The 23,049-nt window shown below is 36.8% G+C and overlaps 1 protein-coding gene across 2 annotated transcripts; it reads left to right on the top strand.

Moving 5' to 3' along the window:
- The first annotated feature begins 1,877 nt into the window (after positions 1 to 1,877).
- Positions 1,878 to 20,060, top strand: GJA1 (gap junction protein alpha 1). Of its 2 annotated transcripts, none has more exons than XM_020986961.2 (2): positions 1,878 to 1,949; positions 17,122 to 20,060. In XM_020986961.2, the coding sequence occupies exon 2, from the start codon at positions 17,138 to 17,140 to the stop codon at positions 18,284 to 18,286; it is 1,149 nt and encodes a 382-aa protein (XP_020842620.1). In that variant the 5' UTR covers positions 1,878 to 1,949; positions 17,122 to 17,137; the 3' UTR covers positions 18,287 to 20,060. The 2 variants fall into 2 exon arrangements, with proteins under 2 accessions (XP_020842620.1, XP_020842619.1); XM_020986960.2 differs by lacking the exon at positions 1,878 to 1,949 and adding an exon at positions 1,956 to 2,124.
- The last annotated feature ends 2,989 nt before the right edge of the window (positions 20,061 to 23,049 follow it).

Below are 23,049 nucleotides of genomic sequence, written 5' to 3'. Positions count from 1 at the left end.
TTAATTACGACTTTTGATGAAGCAAGTGAAAAGAGATGGATTATATTAGTATAAGTATGGCAGATTGTATCTAACGGTAAAGGAGTTGAAATATTTAGGACCTGAAAAGTTCCATTGCATTTGATGTATTTGAAGACTGTATCTAGTTAGTCATTATGGGAGTTGTATCTTGAAAGTTTAACTAGTATAGAGTTCCACGAAGAACTGAATGGTTAGGTGGTATTCAAACTGATTTGAAGACAACAGTCAGGAACCTTTTTAAATTTAAGCAACTGGTTAATCTTCATAGTGATCAATTGTTTATCAACCAGTTCAACTAAATGCAATTGGTTATCTTCAAACAGATTTGTGTTTGTAGACAATCAAATGTTCACTCGAATGCATTTTTTCACAATGTTGTATGAAAAGCACAATTAGAATGAGGGTAAAGTAATATCTTAACAGAAAAGGACTCATAAGTTCCACACGATATTTATGAGTCCATTCAGTGAAAGTAAGGCAATTTTCATCTTTGGTGAAAGGTTACTTCTTTCAAAACATTTGTCTCATTTCTCTCTGGTAAAAGAGTCTTGGGAAATGAAGAAGAAAGTCTCTAGCACTAGATGAGCTCACATTGCTAAGAGATAATAGGCCAAAGAGTGCAGTGAGCACCATATCCCACCTATCCTATCCAGGTAGCATCATGGAAACATATTTATGGGGAGCTGTCCAACCACAGAGGACTTCTGGGGCAGCTAGGAAGCCCACAAAGGAACTGCTCACACCAGGAGTGAGAGCATCCAACAAAATAACTCCATATGACTCAGGTAATTATAAAGACTGATGCAGAGTCTTGAATAGTTAGTGTCATGAAAACACTGAAGCGACTCATGAAAATTACGTGCAAAGCTCAACTGTCATTGGGCAAAAGTTTCTTCTGTGATTTTTAGAGAGGGAGTTGGTCTCAAGGATGGTCTAATGGGTTTGGATGAGAGCCAAAGCTAACCTGACCTTAACCCAACTGGCAATATTAGCACTACAAGCCTGTATTCAATAACATAACCTAATATTTTTTCTTGCAAAATACTGCTATTTCATTAAATATCTTGCATTAATGTGGGTGTTGTTTCATTAAAGGATGCTGAGATCATATTATAGAACTACAGCTCCCCCACCGAGACTTGTGCAGATAAGGATTTCAGAGTCAGCTGAATTTCGAAAAGCTTCCTAAATAAACACACCTTTGCTTTTTGGTTGACTTCTGAAGGAAATGGCAAAAATCCAGGGTGGGCAAAGGGGGGGAAAAAGTTAAGACAGACGTGTTTATTTTGGAAACTTCAGGGTATCCCCCACTTGCATGTTACTTGTCCAAGAGAAGGGAAATGTTGCATATAAAGAAGCTACTCCCTCCACCTTTAGCTTTCCCATTACTTAGTCTCGGGATCCTCTCTCCACTAAAAAAAAAAAAAAGAATTGGTATCTATTAATAGTTGTCTATCTATCTATCTATCTATCTATCTATCTATCTATCTATCTATCTATCTATCTATCTATCTATCTATCGACATATTTCACAATCACTCCCCTGTGTTTTAGGAAAAGGCTGTATTTTCTTTTTCTTTCTTTCTTTCTTTCTTTTTTAAACATAGCAGCTTGTGTTTTACTTTTTCGAGCAGCAGCAACGTTGCTGAGACTCATAGTTCAGAGCAACGAGTCTAACTCTTCTTTTGCTCCAATTTTTAGTGGCGGGACCCTTTCAAGTTCGTCTGTTTCTTACCCGTCCACTTTACCCTCGCCTTCCCGCCCCCCTCTACTCCTACAGTTTGCTGTTGCTCCGGACTCCTCTTTGGCCGCTCCTCCCCTCTTGCCCCTCCCCTTTCTCGTGCTAACTCCTCCTCCAAAGTTTAGTCAGTGGCTTGAAACTTTTAAAAAGCTCTCTGTACTCCAAGTTACAAAAAGGCTTTTACGAGGTATCAGCACTTTTCTTTCATTAGAGGGAAGGAGGGAGGAAAGGACAAAACGGCAGCAGACTTTTAAACTTTAAATAGACAGGTCTGAGTGCCTGAGCTGGCTTTTCCATTTTATTTCAGCCTCCAAAGAGTTCAATCATTTGCTTGGGCTGCATCACTCCTTTTAAGCAAAAGAGTAAGTTTTAAAGAAAAAAAAACTTTACCTATTATCTTCTTTCTCTTTAAGTAAAAGTTCTCTAAAGTCTGTTAAGCGCTTGAAAATTTCGTATTTAAGTAAAGAACTGCAAATAGCATGGTGAATAGAACGGACTTCTTTTGTTTTGTTTTTTTAAATTAAGACTTTCGGATATCCTGGCTTTCTTTTGAGAGTTTAAAAAGTTTTGTCAGTTAATGCTGCAATAGGTAAAATGTTGTCCAGAACCCTCTGCTTGGAACTCTGGAAAGTGGTAACTGATTTTTTGGGGGGTTTCAGAATATACATATATGTACACACATATATGTAATAGCACAGTACCGTTCTATAAAGTGTAATTTTACTTTGGTTCTTAAAATAATTTAGGTGTGTTACAGTTGGAGGGAAATGGGGGAGGGAGGGTGCGCACTGACAGCATCTTTAAAATTAGAGCTTTGCCTCGCCTGCTTCCTATCTGTTTTCTTCACGTTGCACTTTCGTATGGAAATCTTGATTGCTTTATAATGGCCTGTACCATGCTAGCTTCTTAATTAGGCGCGTTGTTAAGATATTGCTAACCCTGATCCGGTGACTTGCACGTGGTCTCTCCGTGAAACTGTCTCCTTTTCTAAAAACCAGATGGAAAGACCCCAGACGGATAGATGAAATGGGGAGTTTAAAAAAAAAACCTTTGAATAAGGTTATTCTGTGTTTCCAACTTCTATGAGAACTCTCCTATTGAGGGAAGGTTTGAAGAGAAAGCCTCCTGTACTTTCCCACCACGTTGGCAATTTGTGGGAACCGAGGTCCTTTCAGTGGCTGGTGGGTGTTTGCTGATTATCTCAACAACGGGAAGAACCATTTCCTCCTTGTGCCAATCAGTAGTATCCATAAGTTGTCTCCAAGAGCTAGGGGAAAGAATAGGGAAAGTGTAATTCTTAACCAGCATCTTACAAAGATGCCTTTTCTTAAACCTGAAGCAGATTCCAGAACGCTAGAGGGGTTTCCCCATTGTTATTGTTGCCTGAGTTTCTTGCCAGTAATCGAAAATTCAGCCAATGTTGTCAAAGGGGGTTCAATTAAAATATATTCTTTCATTGACATAACACATGTTCTGTTACTCAGAAATGCAAAAATGCAAGTCTGCTTAGTGAGGATTTTCCCTCTTCTGCTTTAATCCCCAGTCTAAAGCAATTAGTTTAACTCCTTGAAGTAGGTCCTGCTATATGTTGTAAAAAGGCTGAAAAACAAACAAAAAAGCATTTTCTCCAGGCAGCTTCCATGTTTGAAAGGGGAACATTAGACACAAAGAGTTTGAGAGAGAAAGAAAAAGAAAACTCTTCTGAGTAGTGACTTGTGTCTCAGATTCCTGTATGTGGCGGAGATCAGATAGAGGCAACATGAGTTCTGCCATCTTAACATCTGGACTGCTTTCCGCACTGCAGAACTCCTGAAGATTTGGATTTTGAAATGTTTACTGAATTGTTGCCCTCAGAGTTTTTCATAGTAAAAGAGCCCCTGATGACCCACAGAAAAATGGGTGGTAGGTATGCAGAGTTCAAAGTTTGAAGTACTGGTAGAGAAGAAAACAATAGATTTGATTAAACTTGTCACTCTCTGTCTAGATAGGCATATGCAGACTCCTTTCTTCTCTCAAACATGCAGGACATGGAGATACTCATATAGCTTTAGAAATCAGTACAGGTTAGGTACTATGATAAAACATGCCTAAATAGCTTTTATCTTGAAGGCACTTAAAAAAAATGTTTAGAGCTTCTATGAACATCTCTGAGATTAAGGTGAGTGGGGGGACACTGCTTTAAATTTTAAGTGAGGAAACAGGTATTACTGAGAGGAGAAAATGTATTCTGCTCAAGTCTGTCCCAGCCCTCTGCTGGGATAGTTAGATTGTACTGCCTCCTTAGCTGTGGTTATTTAATTAAAAATTGACTAATTTCGCATTTGCCCAGCCCTGCACCAGGTGAATTTTACAACCTTATCTTGCTCTAATTGCCTCTCTCCCACCATGTACCTCTTGTATCTATAAGTATACATATATGTATATTTCTTTGTTTCAATCCCAGTTTGTTGGGGGTGAGGGTATAGAGTGATGGTAGGGGACATTTATCTGTACCTTAGAAATTTTAGTATCAAATACAAGTTTCTGGTTTGAGAATGGATTTTCATCTATTTTGAACCAAGTCTTTAATGATGGAAAAGATGAATATTGGTTTATAAACCATTTGAGTTGACCCAATTTGTGATTTCTTTAATGCTTGAGATTTGTTGAGGCAAAACTCCTATGTAATGGAGAATTCCCCCTATCCCCCCAAAAACCACATTTCATTTAACCACTCCCTGAAAAAGATAACAAAGACTATAGGATAATTTGAGCTAGAATATATTAAAGATCATAGACTTAGAACTAGGAGGGATCTTAGAGTTCACTTAGTCCAACCGTTTCATTTTACAAGTGAAAAAAACAGGAGGGAGCTAAAGGTGAAGTGACGTGCCCTAGGTTATAGTGAGTGTAAATGGCAGAGCCAGAATTTGAAGTGGGGCCTTCCACTACTCTTTTAGATAGGACACACTTAGAAGCTAAGAAGAAATTCCTTAGTTTAGCCTGAAAGGAGGATTATTTTCTTTAATCAATCAACTTTTTAAGGTTGCCATGCACATACTAGGCACTGTGCTAGAAAACTCTTGTTGTCTAGAAGCTTACAGACACACACACATACACACAGAGGAGAAACAGAGACAGAGACACACACAGAGACAGAGAGACAGAGAGACAGAAAGACAGAGAGAGACAGAATGAGAGACAGAAAGAGACAGAGAGACAGAGAGAATGTATAAATTCTTAGGGAGAAATATCTCAAGCATTGTACTAAGGACAGTATATATACACATATTCATATATATATGTCTTATGAAATAGCAATGTATTGATTATTAAAGTGTGCTATTTTGCCAAATGAGGAAAAATTTGACTTCCTAAATGTGAACATAACCACCTTTTGCTTTTTTGCAGAGGATGGAGGGGATGGGGAACAAGATGTAATGAAAGTGCTTTTCATATATTTTTAATACTGTTTTAAAATGTTTCAGGTTTTCCTGTTCTGAAGTTTATTGATAAAGTATCCCCTCTCTCCTCATTTTTACTTTTCCTCAGATGTTGGGCATCCTTGGGGAAACCCAGGATTCAAAGGGATTGGAGATTTTCTTCAATTATCTCAGAGAGTCTTGTTCTCTCTTCTTGGCTTTTTGAGTTGTTTGGTTGTTCAGATCTGCTTTAAATTCTGGCACAGACATATAGGAATGTGGAGAAGGACCAGAGCTCCTGGCACATTTCATTCCATTGACTAGTTGTAGACCATCCACTGCTATAATATAAAGGTGCTTTATGGGTAGTGTGTTTCTTAGCCTGTGAGGGGTTTGGTAGGAAGGAAAGCAAATTACACACACACACACACACACACACACACACACACACACACACACGCTCTCACACACACATGTTACCTCCTCCTCCCTTTTTCTTCTCTATCTTTTGTAGTCCTTTTCAAGGTCCCATCTGAGCATTAGTACTCATGTATTCAATTAATATCCATATCCCAAAAGTATGATGAATCATTATATCAAAAAATCACCTTAAATTCTCTTTTTTTCAGTAAATTTGTGATTATTTTCTGAAGGAATTATATCATTTCATGAATCCTTTACTTTGCCTCTGTAGGATAGGTTGTGCTTGTCTTTTATCTTAAAGATAGAGACAATGTTTTGCCTTTCTTTTTATCCCCAATGCCTGGCACATACTAATTCCTTAGTAAATACTTCTTGTGATTTTTATTAAACCTATGGTACTAACAATGAAGATTATGAAAGATCTTTACCCATTTGCCTTGTTCTTCATTTTTAAACTTCCTTAGATTTTTAAAACATTTCTGACAAAAATGAAACCTGTGGAATACTTCTGTCAAAATGTTACCAACACAACACAAAAGGGGTATTCATTTTCAGTAGATTGTATTGACAAAGTGTTAACTGACTATTGGGTGGCAGATTTCCTGTGCAATTTAGGAATTTTCATGGTCCTCCCAATAGGATCACAGGACGGTAGACTTTATAGTTGGAGGTCTTGCCCCCAATAATAAACCCAGTAAGTAGCAAGTTGAGTTGAACTGTTCTTCCATCATTTTTTTTTTTTGCCTACATCCTGCCTAGATACTCATGCCAGGTATTCCATGGTAATTCATTTACAGAAAACATTGTCTCATCTTTTCTTCTTCTGTATATCTCTAATCAAGAATTTCCTAATATAACAAGATTATATGGTTAAAGGTTTCAAAGGACTGTCTTAAAAAAAAAAGAAAAGAAAAAAAAATCTACCACCACAAGGAAAAACCCTCTAATTCAGAGATTCTTAAGCATTTTTGTGTCATGAACCTCTTGGCAATCTTATGAAGACCATGGACCCTTTCTCTGAATAATGTTTTTAAATGCATAAATAAAATCCATAGGGATTACAAATTAAGCCTATTATATTGTGTTTTATATATATATATATATATATATATATATATATATATATATATATATATATATATATATATATATATATACATATATATATATATATATGTATATTGGTGGGGCTAAGCAATGGGGTTAGGTGACTTGCCCAGGGTCACACAGCTAGTAAGTTTCAAGTGTCTGAGGCTGGATTTGAACTCAGGTCCTCCTGACTCTAGGGCCGGTGCTCTATCCACTGTGCAACCTAGCTGCCCTTCAAAATACATTTTTTTAAAAAGGTCAAGGACCCTAAGTTAAGGACTCTTATTTTTTTCAATGTTAATTATTATTTCTCCTTTCCTAAGGAAATGACAGCAAAGTTAGAAAAGAAATATTTAGAAGGTCTATTCTAAAGAAAGAAGAAAATAGATTGCACCTAATTGGTACATTCATGGGAGTGCTGTGGGTGTGTCAAGATGTCAAAACAACGAGTCAATTCAGTGTGGAAAACATCAGTCAAATTAGTGAGAAGCTTAGTATGTTAGAACTAGACAGGATTTAAAAAATCACCTAGGTATAATTTTTCATTTTACAGATGAAGAAATAATAAGGCCTATCAAAATTAAATGACTGTTACGAAGTATGCTAGGGTCACATAGCTAGTTAGTGACAGAGCTGGCCTTGAATCTAGGTCTTCTGACCTGCAGTCAGATGCTCCTTTCTTTCCACCAGGCTTGTTATATACTTTGTAGATGAAACAATTGATTGAATGTTTCAGTTTTTTATTTTTTTATTTTTCTGGCTTCATTTTGAAGGAGAGAATCCACTGTTACCTCTGCCTCCTTTCCTTTTTTTTTTCTTCCCGGTTTTGCTCTTTTGGTCATCAGATCAAATAGGTGACTACCACTAAAAGTGCTTTTGCAGTATCCTTTCCAAAGGGACGAAGCAAAACCTTTGCTGGAAGCATGGGACAGTAGATAGTGCATCAGAGGGAGAATGACTACTTGTATACAACCACCATTTAGATCCTGAATTCATCTTCTCCATTTTCTTGCTCCCATCACTATTTCCATTCTCCATCAGGGTAACGATGATGGGCTGTGTGTAGGTATAGCCTCTATATTTCTATCAAGGTAGGCAGTGATTCTTTCCTATTCCCCTGTTCCCCCACCCCCTGCTTCCCACAGACATCTAGTGAAGCTTTTGTGAAGATCAGCACCTCCATTTAAGAAGAGGCAGAGGACTAACTCCAGTTTCTGATAAGAGGTTTTTAAGGGCAATTCAGCTGCTAAGAGTAAAATGCCATCTACCAAAATGAGACACCTGCAGAAATTTAAAAGACTATTATGTAAGTGGTTAACCAGGACATCAGGAAATAAAAACTCTAATGAGGATATGCGTGCCTGGAAAGGGAAAGAGACTTACTGAAATGTCACAGAGTAAGTAGCAGAGCTGAAAATGGAACCTAGGTCCTCTGATTCCAAATCCAAGGCTTTCTACTAAAGCAAGCTGTTTCCGCATACAAGTTCAAACAATTGCACGTCGTTTTAAAGGTTACATAAGCGTCACCAAATTTGTGACCAAATTTCAAAACTGTGAGCACACACACAATAAAAAGATGAAAAAATGTAAGATGAATTTGCAAATATGATACAGGTATGACAGATTTCTGATGATATGAATGCTCCAGATCTGGAGTTAACTGAAGACAATGTCCCTATGGCATGAATAATAACATCACTTCTTTCTTAATTGTTCTTTCAACTTGTAATAACATTACTGTCAAACTTCATAGGAATTCAAAGCAGCTGGCGAAACTCTACTGATCCAAATCTTTAAAATCATAAAGTTGGTTGATAAAGTCAAGAAGCTCTTTATTGAAAAGCTTAGTTGCGGTTGGGTCCCATCATCGGCTCAAGTATGGATGAATGTAATATATGCTTTTGAAACACTTTTTTATTAGTACTTTGATTCAATTCATAGGGTCATAGGTTTTGAGATAAAGTGGACCTGAGATGTTATCTAGTCAAAACTCTTCCCTTTTCAGATGAGAAAAACAAGGCCCAGAGACAATAACTTCTACAAAGACATGCAGTGGAGCTAGGATTTGAGCCTAGGTTTTCTCATGCTGAATCTAGAAAACTTTCAACTTTACTATACTGATCCTCCTGTATTCCATTCAGTACACAGTGATGGTCCTAGCCTCAAGAAACTGACATTCTACTAGAGATGTGGAGATGTGAATGTATAAGTATTAAAGTAGATAGTGATTGGGAAGGAGAAGCTCAGATGTGTGTGTATATATAGATATATATGTATGTGTATATACCTATACATATGTATATATATACATATATATGTATGTGTATATACATATACATATGTATATATACATATATATACACACATACATAAATATGCACATATATTTTCAAGAATCTCATACTCCTTCCTCTGTGTAGCTTTCCTTTACTCCCAATTTGCTGAGAGGTTGAGGGAAAGCTACACGAAGGAGGGAGTCGGAGATTCTTGAAAAAATAATAGACAGTGTATTTTCAAATGCAAAAAACATGGCTTATCAGGCTTTGTGTTATAAAAATCCCTTCTACTGAAATAGGTTCCAGTGTACTTGAAGATCACCAAGCTATTATGGTTGAGTCCCTAAGTTTGGAGCAATTTCTATTATACTGGTATCTATTGATGATTAGACACCAGATCCCAAGGAGGATAGTATAAACAGAAGGAAACATTTTTTCCCCACCATCTTCTAATTTGATGTCATTGTAGTTGTTGTTGTTCAGTCCTTTTAGCCATGTCCGACTCTTTATGATCTCATTTGGGGTTTTCTTGGCAGAGATACTGGAGTGATTTGCCATTTCCTTTTCCAGCTCATTTTACAGATGAGGAACAGAGTTAAGTGACTTGCCCAGGGTCACACAGCTAGTAAGTGTCTAAGGCCAGATTTTAACTCAGGAAGATGTCTTCCTGACTACAGACCTGGCACTCTAGCCACTGTGCCACCTGGCTGCCCCTCATTTTCTAATATAACTCAGTTAATAAGTGTGTGTGTGTATTTATGTGTAGAATTATGAATAGTAGAAAAAAAGAAAATATTTGAGTTATTTGCTAAATGTATTTTAAGTGTATAGACATGGCCCACAATCTTTTAAGCATTGCCTTTTAGAAACAATTTGATTTGGGATTGGGGAATTTTGACATTTAAAGAAGAGATTTGGTGGTGAGATTTTTAGTTCTTTCACAGCAGATGTCCTTGTACTATAAGCCTTTTGTGTTTAGGCTCTTTTCTAAAGGGCACAGATGATCCTCCCTTGCTTTTTCTGATAAACCCATTCTGCAATCTAGGAATCTAACTTCCAGAAACTTTTCTTCCTATCTTACCACACGCAATTGTTAACTGTTTCAAATAATAAAAAGGCTGAGAAGTTAGAATTAGAAGAGGCCTTAAGAGAAAGAAAAAAAAAGTAATGGGTTTGTTTTCCTTGGAATTTTATTAAGCCACATCACATCCCCTACCCTCTCTCCCCAACTTGACCCAGAGAGGTGAAAATAACTTAAGAGCATAGATTTAGAACTAGAATGGATCTGAGACAATCTAGTCCACCTTCCCCTCCACATGCATACACACACACACACACACACACACACCCTACTGTTTTATAGCTGAGAAAACTGAGATGCAGAGAGGTGAAGTAACTTGCCCAATGTCACACAGAGTTTGAACCCAAATCCTCAGACTCCACAGCCCAAATACTTTTCACTGTACCATGCTGTAGGGTCATATAGCCAATTAGTGGCAGAGTGGGACCTAGAGCTCCTAGCTCCCAATTAATGCTTTTAACCATTATTTCAAACTTATCTATCTTAACCTCTTATATTGACAGAATTATCAATTGACACAATGTTTTAGATACAAATGAGCCTGTTGATCTATTTTTATCCTAGAAGGCAGTGCTTTAACCACTTCCCCCAATTCATGATTGCTTTGACAACTAGCTTGAATTGTATTTTTAATTAGAAACTATCTGACTTAAATTAGAATTTTTTAAAAAAAATTTGAGTAAAGTAACACTCACTACTGACATCAGAAAGCTCAGATTCTGGTATTGGCATTGTCTCTGCCTGAGATTATTGGCTCAAAAACGCAAGCCCAGAAGCGTGATTTGTCTTTTAGGCTGGTCTCTGGCAAAGAGGTAGGCAAAATAATTTCAGGTTCAAGCTTTGTTTTCAAGATGTTTGTATTCTTAACAAAACCACTTAGAATTCTTGTGACTTGGCAGAGGAAGAGAGGGGCTGATGTAGAAGGGGAAAGTGGAACACCTGAAAAAAAGCTTCACTATCAAAATATGGAGAGAATAGTTGCTTTGGGAAAAAAAGAGCTTCACTTTCAAAATATAGAGTATAGAACTTTGGGAATCCTGTTCTCTTTTCCTACAAACTTCTCTACCACTTGACCTCTTTTGGACCTTTCCCTACTCTGAATATGCTCAGTGAAAAAACCCTTGGGATCATAGTTTATCTTCTTTGGGATTTGCTTCGGTCTTTAAGGGGCCAAAGATAGTATAATTTTGGCTTTGGGGCTTTTGGTTTCTAGATTTTTTTTTTAATAGGATAACATTTGTGACTGTGAAAGGTAACCTAACAAATGTGTACCAAAACAATTCATTTAGCTCTAGCAATTAAACATTTGGCTCCTACAAAAAGTTCACTTACACCAGTTAATTCCAGTATCCATTCAACAAATATAGCCCTGGCTTAGGAGCTAGAAATAAAAAAATCACATTCCCATCTCTGCTACTGCCTTCCTGTATAATTAATAGTCATCATTCTTTCTGTGCTTTGGTCACTCTGTGTAAAAATAAAGATTTTTATCTGTCACCTACTGATGACTGAATGAGATATGGTCCATAAATGGACTTTAATATATAATAATTTTAGGGTTTAAATATTTTTTTTCAACAAAGGCTTAGTGTAAGGAAGATGCCATCAGGTGGACAAACTTTTAACGTGATTAATCTATGCAAGCAGGGAAAAGTGACTGATGACAGAAAGATGCAGTTTTTAGGAGTTACCTTTTGCTGATTTTGTTCCCTTTACTGGTGAGTCACATGGATTAATGTCCATTGCCTTCAAATTTTCTGATGGTCTCTTAGATAGTGATAATGATGGGTGTGTGCATGTTGCAGGAAACTAGGTGATCAACCTGATAAATAAGATCTCACTACTAACATATTATTCCTCTGATGAGTAAGTATAACTCATTAAATTCACGTAGAAGTTATTTGGGTGCAAAACCATTATTTTGTACATTTTGTTTGTTGATACGACCTTAAGGAAATTGCTAGCTGAAGAATTACCTAACCATTGAGCTCATTTCCCCTGGCACTGTTGGGACTTTTGTAGAATGTCAGAACTAAATTGAAAGGTGCATTTAAAATGTGACACTCTGTGTGTTCTTCTATACTTGATTAATGTGAACAAATGATTCCATGTCATCCGTGATTATTTAAAAGCCTCTCTAGATTTTTCATTTGATGTGATCTCTGCTGCTATTTGCTGTAAGCATCTTTGAAAACTTATTAAACTTTGAAAAATGATATAAAACACTAGCTAGCTACAATTGTTAGTCATAAACTTCCTAATCATGTGCAAAATCTGTCTTAAATTCTTTTTTCATTGAATGATTATGGTGCAATATATAGAAGCATTTGGTCATCATTCAAAGTTTACAAATATATCTCATTGGATGTTTTCCTGAAATTTTGAAGTCAATCATCCAAGACTGCTATTTTCTGAGCAAAAGCAGATGGTAATGACAAAAAACTGCAAATCTTTCGGAATAGAATTAGGGCCAATTTACACATCATCACATAGAAACTCACTGCTGTCTACTGACAAATGTCCAAAAATCCTTTTCTGTTCGTATGAACGTAGTCGATTGTGTTTCTTAATTATAACCTAGTAGTTTATCTTCAATAGATAATTGATTTTTTTCCCTCTACAACATCTATCCATGAAGAATAAGTTCCTTCTCCTTGACTTCCCTTCTCCCCTTGACTACTTAACCTTCTATGTCTTTCATCACAACCTTCTTGACCTTCTTTTCCCAGATTAAGACTGTCTTCTTTGTTTGCCTGCATCTTTCGGTGCTGTCCTAAATCTGTTTCACTGTCCAAACTTCCTCTCTTCTCAGAATCAAACAGATGTAAATGTGTCCATGGAACTAAAAGAATTAAAGTATACTCTTATATATGAGGAGCTTTGACTCATTATCTCTTATTCTAGTTTCTTTTTTTTGGTGATAGCCTGCAGGCTTTTTAGTACAGACTGCTTTTTGAAGAACTGACTGTAAGGGGTAAGTAGAAGATCTGTCATAGCTACACACAGCAGCTTCCGTGTTCTAGCTTCTTCCTTGTTCTATCCAGGAAACCCCAAGACAAATGCTTATTCTGGGTCACATGGCACACGATCCATAAGATACAGCTTTTATGTCCCTGAAGAGGTTGAGGGGGAAGGGCATTTGCCAATCTAGCCATGGTAGAACAATGAATATCATTACATGAAAAGATGAGGCAAGAAGAATTGAGGTTATTGTTCACTTATAAATAGAAACATATGTTTTATGGACCTTTTGTCAAAATTCTTATGGTTATGAAAAAAATGTCGAAGTCATCTAATCCCATCTTTAGTTTAACAGTTTTCCTATAATATATATTTAGAATTTGAAGGGATGTTAAAGGTCATCTAGTTGAATCCACTAATTTTATGTACAAGGAAAGAAGTTAAATGATTTATCCAAGGTAACACAAATATTAAATGGCAGATTTTAATTTTGATTGAATCCTGTTCCTTTTACCCAGTGGTTTTCTTACTGCTCTTAGCCTCTATCACATTGAAGGTAACTTCTTTGAAGATAGCTTTTTTTTTTATGTGTATCCTCAATATACAGACTATATGAGGTGCTTAATCTTTGTTTAATTTAAATATTTATACATTAGTAAGACCCTGGAATTGTATTTTGATTTAAAAATATTAGCAGTTTTCCTTTTACAACTTCACCATCCTCTCCCAAATCCTTCATTTATTCGCTTCTATTATTAATTTGACTACATTCTCTACTCCAGTCTCTGACCTATTATATTGTCCTTCTTTCTTTACATTTGCCAAACTAATATTTTCTTTGATCAGACCTAAAGCAATTACTTCCTCACTTTCTACCAAACTTTAATCCTCATGTCATCCATATAGCTCCCTCTTTCAGTATGACAGTGAGTGATAGAATTAGCAAAGGACTGAATGTCCAGAAGTTACTCCTTTGAATTGATTTGCTTAAAACAGCTGTAAGAATAATCCTGGTCCTCTGGTTCCCACCTCCTTTTCCTCAGTTTTACCTCAGTTCTTGCTTTCTCTAGCTGATAGCTTTTTTTCTGGCAAGGCTGTTGGCGTTTTGGCCTTCTGGAGTCTGATTCAGAGGATCATAGATCATAGGTTTAGAACTAGAAGAAGCCTCAGATGTAATCCAGCAAAATCTACTCATTTTAGAAATGAGAAAACCAAAGCTCAGAAAAGTTAAAATACTTTGCCAGTGGTCACATAGCTAATTAGCATCAAGTCTTTGCTAGGTCTGATCATCTATCTACATATTGGTTGCATTTGCTCTCAGTCCCTGGTGAAGAGAATCTGGGGGGTGAAGCAGGAACCTTTATTATGCATTCTCCTCCTTTTCACCCCTCTGTTCAGCCTACCATCATGCGGCCTTTTACCTCCTTCTCCTCACCCTAGATGACGATGGATCAGGAGTGGTTCTTTCGTTATTTTTCCTGGCTCCCAAGTAAGAAAGCTTATCCCTCTCTAGGATTTAAAGCTATCTTCTCCTTGATCTTCAGGCATTCAGTATCTTCTTCCTCCTTCTGGAGATTCAAGAAATGTTCTAGTAGGCCTTGGCACTCCATCTCCCTGCCTACACGCACTCTTGCCTCTTGCTCTACTTAAAGCATAGTCATAATGTAACCTCTCATTCTGGCTTTGGTGATTTTTGACTCTTCTTCCAGTTGCCCTACACTGGTTTCAGGCTCTGGAACTATAAGACCACAAGATTAGGTCCGCCATGGCTCCTTCGTTGAGCGAGATTTCCCACTGTTACTCTCAGCACGAAGTTTCTTCCCAAACCAATAATGTTCTTCATCTGATCTTTTATTTTTTATTTGAATGATTCTACTCACTCATAGTCTAAAGTGGGAGGACCAACTCCCTCTCATTAGTGCTAGCCAATGAACACTGGCACTGGATACATTTTCTTGCCCTCACTTATTGTCTCTAACCACTTTTCTGCAGTCAGTAGCTGAATGTGAATCGTTTGTTCCTCCCTTTCTCCTACTCTTTCCCTTTAGGGGAATGGTTTGCTAACATTCAAGGTTAGAAGGAGGCGAGAAAACATTCAACTGAGAGTACATATTAACAGACCATACTTGTGTTGTTCCTACCCCTAAAGGCAGGGCCAGCACAACAGATGGTGATGTATTTTATATGTAAGCTGTCTAGAAGAATGTTACGAATCACATCTGTCACAAGTGTACTTAAAAATGTTAATTACCCAGAAAGAGAGAGAGAAAAGGCCGAATCTGGTGTTTTTGTGGGAAAATGAATCTAAAGTTAATCCTTTTACTACTACTTCTTTCCACTTAAATGCTCAAATCACATCTTTTTCCATTTAGTAAAATATGGTGTACAAGAAGTATATTCTTTTATAGCAGTTATACACAAATGTATCAAACTGGAACATTTCATTGGATTTTTCTTCCTTTCTGGTCAAAGAGAAGCCATCTGTGCCACATTATTGACACTACTTAGCCAATAAAAGTGAAATAGACATTAGAATCACTGGGTATATAATTCACAATGTGGTTAGAGTTCCCTGGTAAGGCCATAGTGACACACACACACATGTGTGTGTGTGTGTGTGTGTATATGCATATGTGTGTATGTGTGTATATATGTATGTATATATACACACAAGTATGTGTGTGTGTTTATAATTTGTGCATATAAGTAAAATATGCTTCGATAAAAGCAGCCTGGTAGTATGGGAGAAAGATGCTTTATTTGTAGTCAAGGAATCTAAATTTGAATCCAAGCTCTGCTACTCATCTGAATAACATTAGCCAAGTACAAGTCTGTACCTCACTTCCTTCACCTGTTAAATGAGAGTTACCATTCTTTAAGTCCTATGATCCTATACACTGAGACCCTGAGTTAAGAAATATTTGTCTCTATGCTAGAGACATAGAATCCATAGAATAGTACTGGCCAGCTTTGTACTTAGGCCCTCATAAATCATAACAAATAAGCACTGCCCTCATTTGTCAAGTTGATAAGATAGATACAGCACAATTTTTCAAGTCACATGGCAAATGGTAGAACTGGTGATATATCTTAGTGCGAAAGTATTCTGTAGAATAAAAATAGTTATGAACCATATTTGTTGTTGTTGTTATACAGTCATTCCAGTCATGTCTGACTTTTCAGGACCCTATTTAGGTTTGTCTTGGCAAAGATTCAGGAGTGATTTGCCATTTCCTTCTCTAGCTCATTTGACAGATGAAGAAACTGAGGTAAACAGGGTTAAGTGACTTGCCCAGGGTCACACAGCTAGTAAGTGTCTGAAGCCAGATTTGAACCCTGGTCTTCCTGACTCTAGCCCTAGCACTCTATCCATTGTGCTACCAAGCTGCCATAAATAATATTAAATAGCTGTTATTTTAGCTAGTGCAGTTGATAGAATGCTAGGTCTGGAGTTAGGCAGATTTGAGTTCAAATCTAACCTCAAGATAGTAACTATGTGATCCTGATCAAGTCATTTAACCTCTCTCTATTCCAGTTTTCTCTTCTGTAAAATGGGGATAATAATAGCACCTACTTCTCAGGGTTGTGATGAGGATAAAATGAGATACCATTTGCCAAGCACTTTGCAAACCTTAAAACATCTTTAGAGTGTTAGCTATTATTATTTTTATCTAAATATATTAATTTCAGGAAATAAATTGTTATAATTTTTTTTTTTTCAGAGAGGCAGAATGACATAGTAGATAGTATTTCCTTGGCCTCAGGAAGTCCTGAGTTCAAGACCTGCCTCTGACACCTACTAGTCATATGACTATGATTAAGTCACTTAAACTCCCAGTGTCCCAGGTAACAAAAACCGTAAGTTGCAGGTAGTCGATGGGCTTTTATCAGAGGAGTGCTTTCGTGTGTTACCTGACTTTAATAAAGCCAGTTTGTTCTTTTAAAAATGTGACATAAGAATATTTCGTACTTTGGAAAGAAGAATAGTATAAAAATTTGAAATAAATTTTTCTATAGTTTCCATGATCCTTAATTATATTTTAGATATTTTTTCATCTCTAAATGATATAATTCAGGTAGAGTAACTTAACACATATGATTAATTTTTTGTTTTGTTTTGTTTTTTAGACAACATCCAGGTAACATGGGGGATTGGAGTGCCTTAGGCAAACTCCTTGACAAAGTTCAAGCCTATTCTACTGCCGGAGGGAAGGTCTGGCTCTCTGTCCTCTTCATTTTTCGAATCTTGCTATTAGGAACTGCAGTTGAATCAGCCTGGGGTGATGAACAGTCTGCTTTTCGATGCAATACTCAGCAACCAGGTTGTGAAAATGTGTGTTATGACAAGTCCTTTCCAATCTCTCACGTGCGCTTTTGGGTCCTGCAAATTATCTTTGTGTCTGTACCAACTCTCTTGTATTTGGCTCATGTGTTCTATGTGATGCGTAAAGAAGAGAAACTGAACAAGAAAGAGGAAGAGCTAAAAGTTGCTCAAACTGATGGTGCCAATGTGGATATGCACTTGAAACAAATTGAAATAAAGAAATTCAAATATGGAATTGAAGAACATGGCAAAGTGAAGATGCGTGGAGGGTTGCTTCGTACCTACATTATCAGCATCCTTTTTAAGTCTGTCTTTGAGGTGGCCTTCCTGCTGATTCAGTGGTACATCTATGGCTTTAGCTTGAATGCAGTCTATACTTGCAAGAGGGATCCCTGCCCTCATCAAGTGGATTGCTTCCTCTCCCGTCCCACAGAGAAAACCATCTTCATTATCTTCATGTTGGTTGTGTCTTTGGTATCCCTTGCCTTAAATATCATTGAGCTATTCTATGTGTTCTTTAAGGGTGTCAAGGATCGCGTGAAGGGAAAAAGTGATCCTTACCATGCTACAGCTGGCCCCCTGAGTCCCAGCAAAGAGTGCGGATCTCCCAAGTATGCCTATTTCAATGGTTGTTCTTCCCCAACTGCTCCACTGTCACCCATGTCTCCTCCAGGGTACAAGCTTGTTACTGGAGATCGCAATAATTCTTCGTGCCGTAACTACAATAAGCAAGCCAGTGAGCAAAACTGGGCCAACTATAGTGCCGAGCAGAATAGAATGGGACAGGCTGGAAGCACCATCTCCAATTCGCATGCCCAGCCTTTTGATTTTCCAGATGATAACCAGAATTCAAAAAAACTAGCAGCGGGCCATGAGCTACAACCACTTGCCATTGTGGACCAAAGGCCTTCCAGTAGAGCCAGCAGCAGGGCCAGCAGCAGACCCCGGCCTGATGACCTGGAGATCTAACTCTCTGTATCTGCAGTATTGGATCAGTAGTGAAAAATGGTGCATTGGGATGTGCATCCTAGGTGTTCATTTTGTTCCAGTGGAGGTGGTACTTAACAGCCTCAGGCAGGAGGCTTGACAACACAAAAACTTTAAAATATTTGGGTTCTTTTTGGGAAAATGGGAGGGAGGATGAGAGAGGCACACGGTATTTAAAGTAGTTGATTCAGAGAATTTAAATACTAAAGAAAAAAAATGGGAAAAGATTAGCCAGTGCATAGGTAGGGTGGTTTGTTTTATTTTTTCTCCCTAGAAAGGTTTTGTATATGTGAGTGTGTTTGTAAAGTGTTGGTTGATAAATAATTTTCTGTTTAACTAAGAAATCACTTTTGTCAGGATAAAATGCTACCTGAAAATGATGTTATTTCTTTTGAACAAGTTAAAGACGTAGGATTGTCCTTTATTGTTTCCCTGTTCAGAACATTCCATTGTTAAAATTTGCACTTTGAAGGTAAGCTTCTTAGGTCTGATCTTCTAGGTTTCAATGAATTTGGACCAGATAACCCATATCCTTGGAATCAACTAAAATTTCAGACAAGGCCCACAAAAAAAGATCATTTTCCATATATACTTGCAGGTCATTCAGCCAGGTAAAAGTTTTTCCATGTTGGACATATATTGGATTTTTTTATATCCATTTTTCTTATCACTACCGTCACATATAAATCCTCACTTTTCACATCCTTTTGTTCCTATAGACAATCTTAAAACAGTTTGGCTACCACTTGCAAATTTACAAGTTGGAGAGAGGGAGTCAAACCATGTTTCATTTTGGGAAAATCACGTGTGTCTCTGTGTGTGTGTACATGTGTGTATGTGTGTGTTAGAGTGCATTTTGATATCCTGTATATTGATCGGTACAGGCATATACAGTGTGAAATCACAAGCACAGGCAGAAAAATAATGCACACACAGCGTGCTCCGAATTGAACTTTTCTCATGGATTTTGTGGTGTGGGCCAATATGGTGTTTACATTATATAATTCCTGCTGTGCAAGAAAAGCACACTTTAGTCTTTTTTTTAAATTCTAAACACATTTTTTTTCCCATGTATCCTATTATGGATACTTGTTTTGTTATTTTTTTTTTAACGTAGCAGTGACACTATTGAGGCATGAATGATTTTCTTTTTCTGAAATGTAATCATTGATGCTTGAACAATAGAACCTTTAGTACTGTAAACAAGCTTTAGTCATTAATGTGAGAATCTTAGAAGAAATGCTTCGAGCTGGACTATTATGTGTGCCTACATGAATTTTGCGGTAACTGGTCTTTTTTGGTTTTGCCTTACTCCATGCATACAACTGAACAGGATTAGCTGTCATTTGCATTCTTTTCTGAGGCTGACAGTTCAATCTCTGGGGGATTTCAGAAATTTTGACTTTGCACTTACATTTTGCTTGGAATTCAACAGGGGCTGGAAGAAGTTTTGAAGGGTAAACAAGAAACTAATTTATTTGAAATATATGCCAGAGAAATCAACCAGTTTCTTCAAATGCATTGCTTTTTCTTTTTTAGTTTATCACAGTCAAACAGGGGAAATACTTAGCATAGTTTTCATTTTGTTGCACAACGTACATAAAACAGTTTTGTACAATCCAACAGACTAATCTGTTTGACATTCCATGTTAAACTACTGTCATGGTCAGCTTCATTGCATGTATGTAGATCTAGTCCATCAGATTCTATTTCCAGGAGTGTTCTTTAGTCAATAAAGTTTTAATTTAGTATAAAACTTGGCTTCATCATTTTTTGTGTGTGGTTATTTTTCTTTTTATTTATTTATTTATTTTAGCATTTTAGGACCTCATGTCCATTGTATTGTTTCAAGTTGTACATAAAGATAATATTGGCACTTAAATTCTACTTTACATATTCAAATTTTAGGGCATATGTAACTAAAACATATATTTTATTGGGGCAGCTAGGCGGTGCAGTGGATAGTGCGCCGGCCCTGATGTCAGAAGGACCTGAGTTCAAATCCCACCTCAGATCAAACACTTGACACTTACTAGCTGTGTGACCCTGGGTAAGTCACAACTGGGGAATTGCCTTAAAAAACCATATATTTTATTTAAAGTAAAATTTAGTAAGCTATCTTGGTATATGAAAAAGATCATTTGGGTTTAAAGGGATAGGGACTGGCCCTGTGATTTGATGGTGCTGGGAATTCTTAAGGGAGAAAATTCTCTCTACCAATACAGGATGGCAACTTTTCTGCAAGTTATGATCTTAGAGAATTGCTGGAGCACTAAGAGGTTCAATGTCCTACCCTGGGTTACACAGTCAGCACATCAGAAGAAGCACTTAAGCTCAGGTTTTCATGGTTCAGAGGCAAGCTCTCCATTCACTATGCCATACTTTTCCTTGAATTAAAAAAAAAAAAACAAAGGAACTGAATCAAATATTTTAAAGGCTTTTAAAAATCATTTTATTAGATAGAAAACTCATTTTTAAGATAATTGTATTTTTTTAAAAAAAGTCTCGATCATAGGTTACAGAGGTAGATGGGATATTAGAGACTAGATGCTCCAATCTCCTTTTATAAATGGGAAACTGAGTTGCAGAGTGATTAGGGTCTTGCTCAAAGTAGAGGTAGTGAATGGTAAAGATTCAAACCCAAATTTTCTGACTCCAAATCCAGGACTCTTGAAATATGGCAATTAGTATTTTAAGTGACATTCAGTACTTAACCATTTTAAAATTTTATTCACTTTGGGTTTTGAAACCTGGTTTCACTACCTTATAGATTAGGGAATCTGAATGTTAAGGATACAGGCCTGAACCTATAATAGGATTCTTCTATTTTCAAATTCATGCTTTTATTGAGTTGGGAAATTTTACTGTCATTCATGATTATGTTTTTTAAAATAAGCTCATATCTTGAGACTAAAAATCTGATCCTTTCCATTGTCTCACAAAAGAATAATGACGTAATGGTATATATTTGTTTCACTCCATTTAGAATTACTAGGATCAATAATAAATATTCCAGACTAGCCTAACAAATCCGTTCATTTTTTAATGAATTTGTGTTATATATTGAGCACTTCAAGAAACCTCATGAAATGCACATTTTGAAGTCACATGTTACCTTCATGAAATGCAAGAGTATGTAATCCTGAAATATGATTGCTTAAGCAGTGTGTCTGGCTAGGTTTACGTGGTGATAAATCTGCCCAACTCCTGGACTGGAAGATTATCTTACGAGGGAAAAAAATAGAGTCAAGAATGAAAGAGTTGAATTTGTTATACTAAAAGTTGTATAGTCTATTTACTTCCTGTAAAGTTTGAATTCAGTCAAAGAGCCACACTTGAGGACCTAGAGAGCCACACATAACATCAAGGCTGCAGGTTTCCCACTTCTGGTATAAGCCCAATGCTGACAAACTCAAAAACAGCAATAGATCCTTGCAGGCCACATATTGACTTAGAAACCACAAATTAAAATTACCCATGTCTTATTTTATTTTTATTTGTTTTGTCAAACATTTCCCAATTATATTTTAATCTGGTTAGGGCCATACTCAAGAGTTTTGCTGCCACTTGCCTCAGTGGGCTATGAGTTTGACATTTCTGGTATAGCCTATCACTGAGACATTTTTTTGAACAGCCTTTTTTGAGGCAGACAAAAGAATAAAATTTAAGATTTGAAGACAGTATAGCTGAATAGAAATTAACACAAGAAACCAAATTAGAAAATCCATTTTAAATAAAATCATGTAAATTGTAGTTCACAGATCGATATTTGTAACACATTTTTGAATTTAATTCATTAGGTAGTTACTAAGTACCTACTATGAATCAATTTCAAGTTAATTTTTATTTATTGGAAATAATATTTCCCATGTCCACATTCACATTTAAGAATATAAAATAAAGTTTTAAAAATAGGTTTAGAAAACATAGCCACTAAGTTTTAGCAACTTGCCTAATGTCACACAGATAAGTGAGTAGCACAGTCAGGATTTGGAATCAGGTCTACTGAACCCAGATCTGATGTGTTGTCTCTTATCCCTCAGCTTCCATGTTAGAAAGTATAATCAACACGGCTCTGTCTAATTCAAAATCACTGTGTTGAAAATAACTGATGTCTCCATCCTAAAGGATAAGCTATCTGCTTAAATCAGTGTAACACACTTAGTGGAAAAAATCTTTACAAAGTATCTTTCCTAGAAGGCTATATCTATAGAATATAAAACAGATAGTTGAGTGAATTCTTGTGAAGACAAAAGGGATTGATCCTGGAAAAGAAAGTGGAGCTTTATCAGCATGTTGGGGGAAGCAGAAGGTTTTATTGTTTCTCAATCTGTTCATTGATGTCATAGTGTCATAGATCTAGAACTGGTAGGAATCTTTGAAATGACCTAGTCTAACTTGCTTATTTTAAAGATAAGCAAATTGGGACCTAGAAAGATCAAGAGATCTTTCCAACATCAACCAGGTAGCAAGAAACAGAACCATATTCGATCCCAGTTCAACTCCATATCCTTCCTCCAAGTCTCCCCTGCATAGTTACGTCCTGAGTTTCCCCATTTCCCTTGGTCAATTTTTTGGCCCAGGATGATTGGGAGTAGGGAGGTGGCTGTTAAAGACATAAATGCTGGTAACTATGAAAGTAAGTCTTTGCTTTCATGGCTGGCATGTGTGGATATAACCATGTACAATGAGCCTAGGGATGGAGATGTTCTAACAACTGTACTGCTGAATGCCTGAGGTTGATG

This window comes from Phascolarctos cinereus, unplaced genomic scaffold, assembly GCF_003287225.1.
Source record: "Phascolarctos cinereus isolate Bilbo 61053 unplaced genomic scaffold, phaCin_HiC Scaffold_5;HRSCAF=322, whole genome shotgun sequence".
NCBI lineage: Eukaryota > Metazoa > Chordata > Mammalia > Diprotodontia > Phascolarctidae > Phascolarctos > Phascolarctos cinereus.
This window is presented reverse-complemented; position numbering and strand designations above follow the sequence as displayed.

Coding starts and splice junctions, on each gene's coding strand:
- GJA1 (XM_020986961.2), top strand. CDS start 17,138: ATGGGGGATTGGAGTGCCTTAGGCAAACTCCTTGACAAAGTTCAAGCC.